This window comes from Penicillium argentinense (genome assembly GCF_028826775.1).
Source record: "Penicillium argentinense strain IBT 30761 chromosome Unknown utg000005l_segment0_segment0, whole genome shotgun sequence".
Classification (NCBI taxonomy): Eukaryota; Fungi; Ascomycota; class Eurotiomycetes; order Eurotiales; family Aspergillaceae; genus Penicillium; species Penicillium argentinense.
Window position 1 is genome coordinate 134,982 of NW_026622664.1, and position 14,855 is coordinate 149,836.

Sequence of the window (14,855 nt, forward strand, 5' to 3'; positions counted from 1 at the left end):
CGTTGTCTCCGAAGCCGATCTCGTCGCTAGGCTAATATATTACCTAACTGAAATAACCCCGCGGGGAGAAGTGGGGACTGGCGATAAAAGCGCCCTGCACTAAAGTAGCAAGAACTGGGTCGGGGGAAAAGTCAATGAATGCGGGGTTAGAGTGCAGATGAGACATTGCTTGAATGCCGAGCAGACCTGGAAGAGCCACATGCCGCGGGCATTTTGCGGTGGCACAACTAATCCGCGCGGTGGAGCATCACGGCCATATTTAAGACGGAGTGTTGGAGCCAGCTCATCACTTTCACGTTTGGTTTGCTCATGAGCTTTCAAAAAAAAAAACTCCAAAAGCACACATTCCAAACCTTCCATGATTTCATGCACCCTGGTTTAGTCCAACCTCTTATTTCGCTTCAACAATGGCTATGGGTCAGTGGAAGTACTGGCTTGGAAAGCTTCAAGTTCCCACAGAGCCTGGGCTCTCAACAGCGCAGCTGATGTTAACGAATGATGATCTCAAACCCGGTAAGAATTATACAAGGAGAGGCTTAGATATTCGTCTACCACCTTCGTTGCTCCGGGCAAGCCATTGAAGCATTCGGTTGTTGCTCGTCAACTCTGTCAAATATGACCATCAATCCCAGGGTAACGCCCTGGAATTTTGCTGACTAAATCTCGAAAACAGTTGAACCTGAGCGGAGACAATGGAGGTGGCTTAACTTTGTGGCTTTCTGGATTGCTGATTCATTGAATGTCGTAAGTTGTTCATTCTTATCAGTGCACAACGGACAGGCTACACTGCCCTAGGTAGCATTGATTTGAAAGACGTTGTGCCAGACACCAATATCAAATCTTTCTAATGTTTTCCAATTTGAAAGAATACTTGGATGATATCTTCGTCAATGATCGTTGATGGGCTCTCTTGGTGGCAATCGTGGCTTTGTGTTTGGATCGGATACACTATAGCAGCCCTTTTCGTCTGTCTCATGGGACGGATAGCAGCCATTTACCGCATACCCTTCGCAGTAACTAATCGAGCTTCCTTTGGTATTTGGGGCTCTTTCTGGCCGATTGTGAACCGAGCGGCAATGGCAGTTATCTGGTATGGCGTTCAGACCTACCTAGGTGGTATGTGAACGAGCTCACGGTCCTCACTTTTCTTTCTTATACTCATGTCAATTTCAGGTGAATGCGTAACGCTGATGATTCAATCTATCTGGCCGAGTTATGCCACGCTGCCAAACACGATCCCGGCGAGTGCTGGAGTGACGACTAAGCAATTCACAAGCTTCTTTCTATTTTGGCTTGGCTCCCTACCAGCTCTCTGGTTTCCAATTTACAAGATCCGCCATCTGTTTACGGTCAAAGCATACTTTTCTCCGGCATGTGCAATTGCATTTTTCGGCTGGGCGATTGCTCGTGCACACGGACTAGGTCCTATAATCACACAACCCAATACTGCTCAGGGCAGCGATTTGGCCTGGGCCTTTGTCAAAAGCATTATGAATTGCATTGCGAACTTCGCTGCGCTCGTCATCAACAACCCTGACTTCGCTCGGTATGCTCGCAAGCGCGAAGATGCGCTCTGGCCTCAGCTTATCACTATTCCCGTCGGTTTCGCCGTAACTTCTTTCATTGGCATTATTGTATCTTCCTCCTCAAGTGTGATTTTTGACAAGCCGGTCTGGAATCCTCTTACTCTTTTGGGGATGTTCCTAGAAAATGCGAGCCCGGCCGAGAGGTTTGGTATCTTCGTGATCTCCAGTGGTTTTGCTCTGGCGCAACTAGGAACGAATATCGCCGCCAATTCCGTTTCAGCAGGAACTAATCTCACGGCATTGCTGCCGCGGTTCTGCACAATAAGACGCGGTGGATATCTCTGCGCAGCCATTGGTCTTGCCATGTGCCCTGTGAGTATTATCGGTCCGGTGCTTAGATTGCCGATATTCTGATAATTTCTTAGTGGACCCTTGTTGCTTCATCTAGCAAGTTTACACTCTATCTTTCCGCTTATTCAGTCTTCCTCTCTGCAATTGCTGGTGTCATGGCCAGCGATTACTATCTGGTGCGCAAAGGCTATCTTGACATCGAACAACTCTACAGTGCTCGAAAGGACGGTCTTTACTATGGTATTTTCGGCGTGTCTTGGCACGGATATGCTGCATATTTATGCGGCATTTTGATCAACATTGTTGGTTTCGCCGGCGCTCTGGGTGTTGATGTCCCGATCGGTGCAGTATATATTTACGATGTCAATTATTTCTCTGGATTCATTGTTTCGGGTGTAGTATATTGGCTCCTCGCACGACTTGTCCCCATTTCGGGAACAAGTGACACGTGGAATGAGATACCATATGAGAGCAGCCCCGTACCTGATGCAGACGACAAGAAAATCGATGAGGTCTAAGTGGGACTCTCAGGGTGGAACCCCTTGAAGTGGATCTGGAGTATTGTCAACCTCGAAGGGCCGTGAGAGGGTCACATGGGCCGATATCGGGATGAATGCGTCGCAAAGACGCTGCAGGGATTGAATGAATATAACGCATATATTGAGCGATTTGAGAATCCTAATTCAATTATCTCTGCATATATGAGTAGACCATCGAAATGAGGATGGCAGCGCAGGAGGCTGCGGCAATCGGCAAGTACCCGATTGCCGGCTGAGCTGGTACTTGTGCTGATCTCCCAAACTCAGTGCTTCCCCTCCAGCCCCCTCCCAGTTCCTTACTCCTTCCCATGGGTCAAAGGGGACCCAGCCCATATCAGATACACATTGGCAGTTGTAGTTATTTAGGCACGTCGGTAAGCCTCGGGCTAATATGTAAATCCGTGGGCATTGATGCGTCATCTCATCCTGCATCAGAGCTCGTTTGTTTTGGCACTAGTGCTTTAAATGGCATTGACTTTCCGCGGAAAACACCGGCAACAGTTAGCGCGGATGATTTCCGAGTACACCTTTATATTTCTATCGAGTAATCCTGCGCCCCTTCTTTCTCTGTCCTCTTATCGGGCGATCTTTCGCGTATCTAACCCTCAGGTCAGGTATTCGAATCGAGTAATCAACAGATAAGACGCAGAAGCCGCATCCTCGCAACCCCTCCTTTGGGGCTCCATCAAGTTTCTATCGAGTAATTTCTACCCCAAACTCGGTGTCTTTCATCCGAGTCTACGGCTGTCTCTGCCAGTTAGATGTCAAATCATGATGGAAAAGAGTCATCTGGCTGCCGGTTTGATGGGCCCCAGATTGAATCTTCTTTCTAGGTTTCATTCGTTGCCCCCCAGCAGACCCAAATGCCGCACTAACGATGCCGACCTTTTTGGTTGGGACTTTACAAGTTTAAATCTATCAGGAAAGCCTTTGACGGTCATATGAAATGGACTAAGCTTCGATCGCCCCAGAATACTAAAAACCAGAGGCTCTGCGCGACCTCGCCCTGTTGCCTTAACTTTACTGGTGCATTCATCGGTTAGGCTCTTCATGCGAACTGCAGTGCTCACTATGACGGGCAGCAAATCCTCAGTGCAGGAGAGAATCGAAGTTCCGCCCTCTCCAGCTAGCTTGTTCGGAGAAATCGCCTTGTCCAAGCACTCCCCACAGCCAACCAGTTTTTTGGCAGTGTCCGATAATATCGGTTGTCCCGAATCGCAATCAACTGAGAAATCATCATCGGCTCTGAGCTCCTCATTCAGGAATGTGTCTGCCTGTAACCGATGTCGACTGCGGAAGCATCGATGTGATCAACAATTACCACGGTGCCGATCGTGTGAAAAGGCCCATGTTCGATGTGTGGGTTATGATCCAGTTACCAAGCAAGAGATACCTCGAAGTTATGTCTACTTCCTGGAAAACCGGATCAAATATCTCAAGACCACTTTGGAGAAACATCAAATCGATTTCAAGCCACCGGCCGCTTTCGATGACGAGGCGACCAGCGAACCCCAGGCCGCAAACCTCTTTTCACCGACTCTGAAATCCGAAAACTCAGGTTCCACTTCGAATCAACCTGCGGAGAAAAAGGACGGTCCTGAATTGATGCAGCCTTTGGATTCAATTATCCTCGATCTTCTTTCTGGAAAGGATGCCAAGTTTGCGATCACAAAAATGGACGCAGGCTGCTCCACGGCCTTCACCAACCCCACTTCGATTCGCACATCCTTCTTCGGTTTTTACGGCGAACGATCAACACACGCCTTTGTGGAGCTTCCCGCTCGAGATGAAGCAGAGCGTTTGGTGGAGCAATACTTCATTCGCACAAATCTCCAATTGCCCGTTCTCCATCGAGAAGAATTCGAAACACTCGTCGATCATATATATTCCGTCCCCAGCAAAGATCATCAGACAAATCAGCTTTATTTTCTATTCATCATTCTTGCGATTGGTTCTGCCTCGGAGAGACGTTCAGGGGAATTTTCCTACTCCACCCAGCTCCACTATGACTGGCCCACGGCAGGATCGCGAAAGCGAAAGAGGTCAGCTGAGTGTGTTCGAACCCCGGAAGAATACCATGCCTCTGCTATGGTGTGTCTAGAGGGATCTCTTAATTCAAGTAGCTCTTTGGACCGATTCAGTGATTATGAAGAGCTCCAAGCAATGATACTTCTCTGTAGCTTTGCTCTTTTCGAGCCGGTGACTCCAGGATTAGGAAGCCTAGTGGAAATAATCATTCGCTCTGCTGTCGACCTCAGACTCTACTCCGAGCAAGACACTGCCAGCTTCACCAGAGAGCTACCCGAAACTCAATCTGCCAATGGGGTACATCAGGACTGGGTCGATGATTTACGAAGACGTCTATGGTGGTGTGTCTACAGTCTAGATCGCTTAATTGCGCCGTATCTCGGTCGGCCATTCTTCATTCCGGATGATGTTGTGACAACTCTTTTTCCCTCCACCCTCGATGACAGATTCATCACAAGGCACGGAATCCTAGCGTCATCGGAAAACCGAAACGGTTACAAGCATGCAGCACAGCATTACCTCAGGCTGCGGATTCTACAATCAGAGATCCATAGCGTTCTCCAGCACCAGCAAGCACTCGCCAAGAGAGAACGGCACTCGGGTCAGCAAAATCTCAATCAAAAACCGTCTACCTTTCTGCGAGACTTTTCCTCATTCACGTCGTGGCAAAGGGATGTCAGCGCCAGACTTGATGAATGGAAAGACACAATGCCAACGCTCGAGCACCAATCAGATAGACTGGCTTTGGAACTCGACTTTTGGCAGACCATGCTTTTGCTCTATAGGTGGAGCATAAAAATACCATCTGAGCTAGTTCGAAATCCTTCTACAATCAATGCCAACCTTCAGCAACTTCTTCCAGACACGCCACGGGATCTGGACTGGGCTCATTTCAAGGTTGCAGAGGCCAGTTCAAAAGCGCTACACATATATCGCCTGCTGCAGAACTTTGGGCTTATTACTTCTTTCTACCTGGCGACTCATCAGATCTTCATTGCAGGTAAGCCTTTAATAAAGCCTTGTTTGAGAGGATTCTAATTTTCAGTCCAGGAAGTTTACTCTATTTTACAATCTGGAACTCCCCTTTGGTGTGTCGGAAGCTGGTATGTGCATCAATTTCAGATTGTAGCATCTTTTCACGGAATAACTGACACATATTCAGTCTCTTCAAGACCTTGATTACTCGATTCTAGCTGCAACTTCTGCATTGGATGGATTGATGACCCGATGTTGCTTTGCCCAGAAGACTTTGTTTGCCCTAAAAAGAATGGGGGCTCTCACAATGAAGATGAAACTCTCAAGGGCTGACATATCCAATCCACAGGTTTTGTCGACTGAAGTAAGGTCATTCAAACACATCCAGAATACTCTGTTTGCAAAAAGACCAAAGTCGGAGCGCGACGAGACTGTAAATGTACCAGTCAACAAAGAAGCCTATACTAGCCCCTGTGGTGAGGCTAGAAGATATTCGGAGTCTACCATCGATACCCCATCCCCTTTTGATATACCTCGGAATATAGGATGTGAGAGAATCGATCGAAGCCGACTCCGTGAAGATTTTCGTTCATCATTCTGCGTTGATGAGTTTTTCAGTCCTGCGAATAAGGCCACAAGAGGCTCCCTTGGGATGAATCATCAGCCCATGACGTCCGATACAGGATTGGCAAATTCCACTACTGATTTCTCCGATGTCTTTCAAAGCCTCCCAAACCCCATGGTCTCGCCAAGCTTTCATGCCTCAGACATTCGCAGCAATCAAGGCTTAGCGGGACCGGTGGAATCTTTCGAATGTAATGACAATCCTTCCTTGTCGGATCACATTTCTGATTTTCAGACAGAGGTTAATGGTACCGACCAAGATTTTCTGGATGCATACGTTGTCGAGTGGGCTGAGCATGAATCTTCGTCGTTTGACTCTTATTGAAACAATTTGTATTTCAACATGGAAATTGATGTTGCCGAAGAGCTAAACCCATATTTTGATTTCATCTCTGTATCTTTCTTCTGTATCTCTTTTGTTTTATATATCGCGCAGACTAATGTGACCTATCCATTCCATGCTTTCCAAGGCACACTGCAGCTGTGAGGAATACGAGGAGATTGTGAGTGTAACGAAAATGATGCGCAGGATCGCTAGATTCTCAACATTTGTCACCATAGCAATTCAGCTTGAGGCACCCCTTGGACACTTTGATTAATTGCCTCACTTTGCTTGTCGCGAGATACCATGACTTCAAACAGTCTGTTCCCAAAATGACGAAAAGCCGACGTGATCCCGCCATGGTCATAAAGCTGCTTCTCCATTTGGCTCAATTGGAACGGGAATTCCTGACCATCAACATCTATAATTCTCGAAGGAAAATCAATCGAAATTTTCCATCCATCAGTTGCTGCCTCAAAAAAGGCCTCATCTTGCATTGTGATCCCCAGGAGCCCCAGATTTGGCATATTCCGTTGAAAGATGAATGAAAATGAACGAGCAATAATACATTGTACACCAGTCCCTGTGAGGGGCTCTATTAGCAATCTTATATGCCAATCAAACCTCTAATACTAAGTTGTCTTACCTAGCAGTGCCATCACAGCCTGCTCGCGAGACGAGCCACACCCGAAGCCTTTTCCCGCTACCACAATATTGTACCCTTGTCTGACACGATTGCGAAATTCGGGGTGTGTAAATTCGAGGCAATGCAGTCCACTAGAGTCATTATCTTTCATGCCCATCAAGAACTCGGCGGGTGCAAGCTGGGCCAAAGTTCGTCAGTTATCAGCTAAGCTCCACAATAAGGTCAAACGTACTGCATCTGTGTCGATATAATCTGTCAACTCTGAGAGAGGTAAAATACTGTGGATTCTCCACTGCTCTTGGTTATTCAGCATCCACCCACATTGCAATAGTAATTGTATGGTAATTCGGGTCATTCTCGGAAGAACTGTGATGTAATACGCAGTTTATAGCCCCTGGATCATTTTCAACAGATCGGAACACACAGACACACTCTCGTTAATCCATCTCATGCATCAATTGGCCGTCCCTCGATACTAGATGATACACGTATCCGACATCCTGACAGTTATGAGCCCGGTTAGCCGCGCCGCACACGTGTAACTGCGAGCGTACCACCCCTGGCAGCACTGCAGCAGCGATTCGCACGATCGGGATACCCCTGAACGCACGCATCACGCGAGAAATTGGAACCTCGCCCCGCGCTCAACGCAGCAATCCCGTACCCTTGAACCTAGCATCAACACAGCATCAGTATCATCGCGAGAGAAGACAGGATGGCCGATTCACAAAGAGAGGAGATGGCAATGATCCCACCCGATCAGAAACTACGGGCGGAATCGCAGTGGAGGATCTGGATAGGACATATCAGGTCAGCAGCCATATCTGAAGATGTGTGGAATTATCTTGACCTCGAGAAGTCGGACGAAGAAGTTGAACAGCTTCCAATCGCACATCGGGAACCTATGATGCCTGTGGACCATCGCGGTAGAGAGAAGGATATCATGGACCTCACTGATGATGAGTTAAGGAGATGGCAGTTGCAGATACAGCTGTATGAGCGGCAGGAAACAAAGCGACAGCGGCTTGTTAAGGCTATGGCGCGCATGAATAGCCTTATTACCCGTTCAGTAGCCACTGAGTTTCACTATCTTATTGTCGATGAGGAAACTCCAAGGAAGAAGCTATTGAAACTGGCAGAGACATTCAAGCCAAAGCCTGAGAATCGACGACAGGAGCTCCGACGTGCGTGGAGATTGATGATCAGGCAACCTGCGAGAGATGTTAGCATTGATCAGTGGCTCACACAGTGGGAAAGCTTATATGAGGAGGCAAAAGCTGCCAAGGTTCCTGACTGTATTGAGAAAGATGATGCTATTCGTGACTTCCTAGATGCTGTGCAGGGGCTAGATGACACCTTCTGCTCGGGATGGCGACGTGAGCTTCGTATGAACACGACTGCTACGTTTCATGAGGTTATTGCCGATTATCGCAGCCGCCGTGGAGATCTAGCACTCACTTCTGGAAAGAAGCAACCGAAGATGGCCTTCGCAACCCTGGATGGTCAGAAAGAGGCAAAGCCAACTGGGAAAACAGAGAAGACTTATCGAACGAAGTGCCCATGCGGATACCCTCGACACCACTACTCAGAGTGCTGGTATATTGATGAGACCCTGCGAAGTGACGACTGGAAGCCAAGAGAAGGAATTGCGAAGCGCTTAACTGATGCTATCAAGCAAATGAGTCCTCAGGATCAACAGAAGATCAAGCAGCTGATGGAGAAAAAGAAGGAAGCACCATCAGCGCAGGCTCAATTAGCAGTATCAGAAGAGAAGCTTAGCTTCTTCATTGCAGCTGCAGCATCAACCGGTCAGCATCAGGTGACCAAACCGCTCAGAAATCGCTGGATTCTTGATTCAGGCACTACCCTGCATATCTGTAATGATCGTGGGCGTTTCAAAGTGTTCATCAAAGGGGAAAGCTCTGTTAAAACAGGTGATACTATGACTGCTACTACAGGGTATGGCACTGTGGACATGGTAGGCCAGGACCCTCAAACTGGCGAGCCTCAAGTGGTAGAGCTCACCAATGTTCATTATTCCCCGGGCTTCCATACCAATCTGATATCCTATTCAAAGATTGAGGATAAAGGATATTGGTGGAATCCTAGCAAGAAAGCCATTGTCAACAACAGCGACAGTCCAGTGTTACATGTGCGAAAGGAAAAGGGATTATACTTCATGGAATACTGCTCTTCTGATGCAGCCTTTGCAACCAAGCAGTCAGAAAAGCCACTCATTTCAGCAGCATCAGCCAGGCGCTGGCATCGTCGGCTAGGCCACGCATATAGCCAGAAGATTGAACTGTTGCCAGCGATGGTGGATGGAGTCAAAATTGATGGAAAGAGTGAAGACAACTCTCATGGTAACCCTGAACGATGTGAGGTCTGTCAGATCACCTCTGCGAAACGTCAGATATCAAGAAGACCACAGGGAGCCACATACGGGAAATTTGGGAGAATACACTTTGACCTTGTTCAAATTGACCCTGCCTATAATGGTGATCGCTGGTTATCCCATTTCTATGTGGATGGAATTCGATTCCATGCAGCATTCACTCACGAGAAGAAAAGTGGTTGTCAGCAAGCTGTGACACTCTTCTGTGCATATGTGAGGACCCAGTGGAACCTACCAATCCGAGCCTTTCGCTATGATAATGAGCGTTCAGCAGGTCGTACGGTAGAGCAATTCCTAGCAGAGGAAGGCTTTGTTGTTGAGCATAGCGTCGTTGGAACGCCAGAGCAAAATGGCTTCGCGGAGCGATCTGGGGGGGTGATAGTCACTATAGCACGCGCACTACTGCAGGATGCAGGTCTTCCGAAAGACCTGTGGCCAGAAGCAGTCAAAGCAGCTGTTTGGATAGTTAACAGATCGCCCACGAGGATGAGAGATGGAAAGTGGATTGTCCCATACCAGGAAGCACTTCATGTCCAGCAAGACCAACCACCACGAGTCAACCTTGCCAACCTCAGAATCTATGGATGCAGAGCGTATGTACGCAAGCAGGGCATCCCGAATGCAGCGAAGATGGAGCCTCGCGCAGAGATCGGTTATCTCGTTGGCTATGAAGCCTCAAATATCTGGAGAGTATGGTTTCCACAGAGAGGAGCTGTACGGGCAGTGCGAGATGTTGTCTTTGATGAGAACCAGTTCTTCAACCCACGAGAACTAGACAAACCACCAGTCAGCGATATAATTGAATCAATGCCTTGGATCACTGAACAGGATGAGGAAGAGGAGATACAACACCAGATAGTCCCTCTTTCCTCAAATGAAGCAGGAAGCAGAGAAAGCGCTGCTGAGAACATGCATGAACAAGCAGCAAGACATTCAGCAGGAAAAGCAACAAATTCGCAACAGAAGGAGGGACGACAGATGGCTACACCTTCACCAACGCCATCAGCATCACAGCAACGGGCACCTTCGCTTCCACCAGGAACATTCCCTAGCTCACCGCCACGGGAGTCATATGACCATGCTGAGCAGCTTCAAAATGAGCTCACAGCTGCATCACCCGCACAGGAGACTCCCAGAGCACCTAGAGATATCGATGGTGACATTTCAGAACGAAACATTGTGAGAGGAACGAGAAAACGACGAACAAGAGAGGATGACAACTTTGTCAGCTTTCAAGCTATCTCTGAGAAGGAAGAGGATAGCGTACTCGCAGCCTTCGCTACTGGATTAAACAGCTCCCGCACACACGCGCAAGTGCATCAGGATGAGTTACCTCCAGAGCCAGGAAACTGGAAGGAGATGATGAACCATCCTTACCGAGAGGGATTCCTGGCAGCTTGTGCTCTTGAAATTCAGACAATCAAGAGGAAAGGCACATATGAGGTCATACAACGACCAAATGACCACAGCATACAGATTCTACCACTCCGTTGGGTGTTCAACTATAAGGTTGATAGCAATGGCTATCTCAGCAAGCTCAAGGCCAGAATCTGCGTGCGAGGAGATCTCCAGAAACTTACCACAGAGGAGAAATACTCGGCAACCCTCGCTGCACGCACTGCACGAGCAGTCTTCTCATTAGTGGCTGCTTTTGACCTTGACACTTACCAGTATGATGCTGTCAATGCATTCCTTAATAGTTGGATTGATGAGGAGATCATCACTGAGATGCCAGAGGGTTTCAAGGAACAGAGGCAGTGCTGGAAACTCAAGCGAGCTCTCTATGGCTTACGAAAGTCTCCAAGGCTATGGCAACAAGAAGCTTCTAAGGTCCTGACTTCTTTTGGCTTACAAGTTGTACAGGAAGACCTCTGCCTCTTCTCCACAAACGGCATCATTGTTTTCTTCTATGTGGATGATATCATCATCGTCAACCATCCAGCCCAGCGCACACGCGCAACGGAACTGCGCCAGAAGCTTAATGAGCAGTGGGAACTACGTGACATGGGAGAAGCAGCGTGGTTTCTTGGAATCCGAGTTGTTCGAGATCGGCAGGAGAAAGCACTCTGGCTCTGTCAGGACTCTTATATCTCTTCTATGGCAAGCCGGTACCATCTCACAAATGGCCGCAAAGTTGACACCCCACTGCCCTCAGCACTGGCACTGAAGCCATATGAAGGAGAAGCAACTCGACAGCAGATCCATGAGTATCAGCAGAAAGTTGGATCAACGCAATATGCTACCACAATCACCAGACCAGATGCAGCAAAAGCAACCTCTGCGCTTGCACAATTCCTCACAAATCCAGGACCTGAGCACCTTGACGCCATCAACAGGGTCATTACCTATCTATATCACACGCGTTCTCTTGCTTTGACGTATCGCTCACGTCCACATGGAGACATTGAAGCAGTATCCTTCTTCAGCGATGCATCATTTGCGGATAACAGAGATAGGAAGAGCTCAGAAGGATATATCTGCAAGATGTTTGGTGGAGCGGTTGATTGGCGTGCCAGCAAGCAACGTACGGTTACCACTAGCACCACGGAAGCAGAGCTGCTAGCGATTTCGGAAGCCGCGAAGACCATGGAAATGTGGAAGCGCCTATTCTTATCCATCCGCTTTGATCCTGAACACCCTTTATCGATCAATTGCGATAACCAGCAAACGATTGGTATACTCACCAGGGGAATACCTCATTTACGTACGAAGCTTCGTCATGTCGACATACACCATCACTGGCTTCGACAGGAGGTTCAAACTGGCCGGATACATGTTGAATGGGTGGAAACAAAGGATATGGCCGCGGACGGCCTAACAAAGCAGCTCCCACGACAGAAACACACCGAGTTCCTGCAACAACTGGGAATGGAGGATATCCACACTTTGTTGGAATAACCTCAGCAATGAGAGCGGATGCTGGGGGGGTGTGTCAACTCTGAGAGAGGTAAAATACTGTGGATTCTCCACTGCTCTTGGTTATTCAGCATCCACCCACATTGCAATAGTAATTGTATGGTAATTCGGGTCATTCTCGGAAGAACTGTGATGTAATACGCAGTTTATAGCCCCTGGATCATTTTCAACAGATCGGAACACACAGACACACTCTCGTTAATCCATCTCATGCATCAATTGGCCGTCCCTCGATACTAGATGATACACGTATCCGACATCCTGACATAATCGCCCAGTTGCTGAACCTTCCCTTCGAGAGACTTTGACTCATTGTTCCTTGGCTTTTCCTGGCTTTTTCTCAGATCAAGCGAGCCTTCCTCCTCGGGAAATGACTGGAAAGGCTCGGGATCGCTGTTAGGCTCGACATATTGAAGGATGTATGTGGGGTCATATATTACTGGGACCGAAGCCATTCCTCGTAGCTCGTTCCATTTGCCGACGTCAATTGCTTCAATAAGCTCATTTGGGTCGGTCAGCTCCATCGCGAAAGATGATGCGGCAACTGTAGCCGCAGATGCGAGATGTCCGATTGATCCTGTTCTCAAGTTGTTGGAAAATGAGCATTTCCAGGAGCCTGAAAGGTAAGCTTACCTCTTCCCATTCTGTTTTCAAAGTTCCGGTTTTGGGAAGAAAGCCACACTTCCCCCGGCGCGGCCTGGTCGGCCGACATTCCCACACAATAGCTACATCCAGGGATGCCAACTTCAAATCCTGCACGTTCGTATATGTCTGTGAGACCCAATTGTCGCAAGCGACGTAGAATCGGCATCGATCCTGGCACAACTTTTCGTTTGCCGTAGTTAACTGGCTTTTGGCCTGTTTTCATGCCTTGCTCAAGAACCAGCGCGCCTAGAATTAGGTCCTCTTCCACCGTGGTACAGGCCCCAATGAAGCAGCCGTGTAATTCCATACCAGCATAGTCATTGACCGGAACCACATCATCTGGCTTCGGATATTTGGCCAAGAATGATCTAACTTTCCCAAGGTCTAGCTCATGTACCTCGGCATAGTGTGCATCTTCGTCGGGATTGAAGAAGGTTTTAAGACCCTTGTGTCGAGGCGATTTCCTTTTCTGGACAAACTCCTGTGTTGTTTGATCTGGGACAAATATTCCTGTAATGCCACCAAGCTCCTATGGGGTCTTAATTTGATATTTCCATTTTTCTGAGGGCCCCAGGGCACTCACAGTTGTCATATTCGAGATAGCAAACCTCGCATCGGATGATAAATGTCGAATTCCTGTTCCGGTAAATTCCACTATTCTCTCCGATGCAACCGTGTTCCTCTTGAGCTGTTGTAGGATGTAGAGAATCACGTCCTTACCGCTGATTCCGGGCTTTGGTGTTCCAACAAGGCGGATGTTTACGGACTCGGGGACCTTAAACCAAGTCTCACCAGTGACCAGTGGCAACGTTACATCTGCCGCTCCGAGACCGATAGCCAGGCACCCCAGTGCTCCTGCTGAGCATGTATGGGAATCAGATCCTATGACCACCATGCCAGGCTGGGCGCGTTCCCTGTAGAATTCAGTGTGCAAAATGGTGTACTATTGTGTACGTCAGCTAGCAATCAACCCACTACAGGTCAGTGTCTTACGTTCATCCCCTGGTAATCCGTCATCTTGAAAACTCGCTTCGCGCGCTCACTGGCATCAATCAGGCCTTTTACTTTTGGTAGCCCATTGATTCGAGGATCAACGACATGGTCTCCGGCGAGCCAAAAACGATCGTTGCGAAATATTCCAGGTTTCCCCAAATCGTTATATGTCCTCTCCATTCCCTAAAGGCGGGATCTTAGCAGGCAATTATTGCAGCAACTCTTAGCGCCGTGGTACCTACTGCCCAGGACGCTTCGGAGGCGATAACCCAGTCCACATGTATACGTATCAGGTCTCCGGGGGCAACGAATCCTCTTTGTGCCATGTCATGCATCGCGAATATCTTTTCGCTCATTGTCATTCCTCTTCGACCCGCGGGGCGATCTGCCAGCGGGGTGGGTGGACTTTTGGCATAATCAGCCGAATTAAGAGCCTCTAGCCATGCAGATACCAGGAAAAGAATCTCGGATTCCTGGTCTGTCGCTGAACTCTCTTCCTCCGATATGCCGAGCCCACCTAGATCGCGAGGCTGTCGACAGATTTCCAAAACATCCGTGATTGCATTAGCTTCTCGACATTTGCCGATCTGCCGAAGCCGTTCGCCAACTGTGCTCAGATTTCTTATGAGATTATTGGATTCATTCTCTGATTTCATTATCATCCTGTTAGTCTATGCATCAGATGCAACGGAAGAAGGTTAACTTACCGGGCAAGGATTTCAGAGTAATGTTCCGCGAAGAGGACAGAATGTTGCCAAGTTCAGAAAGCTGTGATTTTGCATCATCAGTCATCCTGTTAACTTCCTTGTCGATTCGAGAAGGTTGATTTTATACTTCGCCATGGATCCCATCGGTCTCTGAAGGGTTCTTATATTTTTGCGTTCAAGTTTGTAAT

General features: G+C 48.1%; 3 protein-coding genes across 3 annotated transcripts; 2 read left to right on the top strand and 1 right to left on the bottom strand.

The window, feature by feature from the left end:
* Nucleotides 1–407: 407 nt before the first annotated feature.
* On the top strand, nt 408–2,395 carry N7532_004844 (nucleobase cation symporter-1 family protein; the record flags this gene model as incomplete). Its single annotated transcript, XM_056617338.1, has 5 exons — nt 408–513; nt 674–744; nt 867–1,116; nt 1,174–1,898; nt 1,952–2,395. 5 exons carry the CDS (start codon nt 408–410, stop codon nt 2,393–2,395), a joined length of 1,596 nt encoding a protein of 531 aa, XP_056473497.1.
* Nucleotides 2,396–3,487: 1,092 nt separating this feature from the next.
* On the top strand, nt 3,488–5,482 carry N7532_004845 (Zn(II)2Cys6 transcription factor; the record flags this gene model as incomplete). The annotated part of the gene is made up of 1 exon (XM_056617339.1): nt 3,488–5,482. The coding sequence occupies one exon, from the start codon at nt 3,488–3,490 to the stop codon at nt 5,480–5,482; it is 1,995 nt and encodes a 664-aa protein (XP_056473498.1).
* A 7,185-nt stretch (nt 5,483–12,667) lies between these two features.
* Nucleotides 12,668–14,752, bottom strand: acoC (uncharacterized protein; the record flags this gene model as incomplete). The annotated part of the gene is made up of 7 exons (XM_056617340.1): nt 12,668–12,715; nt 12,763–12,899; nt 12,956–13,496; nt 13,551–13,910; nt 13,961–14,143; nt 14,203–14,606; nt 14,668–14,752. The coding sequence occupies 7 exons, from the start codon at nt 14,750–14,752 to the stop codon at nt 12,668–12,670; spliced, it is 1,758 nt and encodes a 585-aa protein (XP_056473499.1).
* Nucleotides 14,753–14,855: the final 103 nt, after the last annotated feature.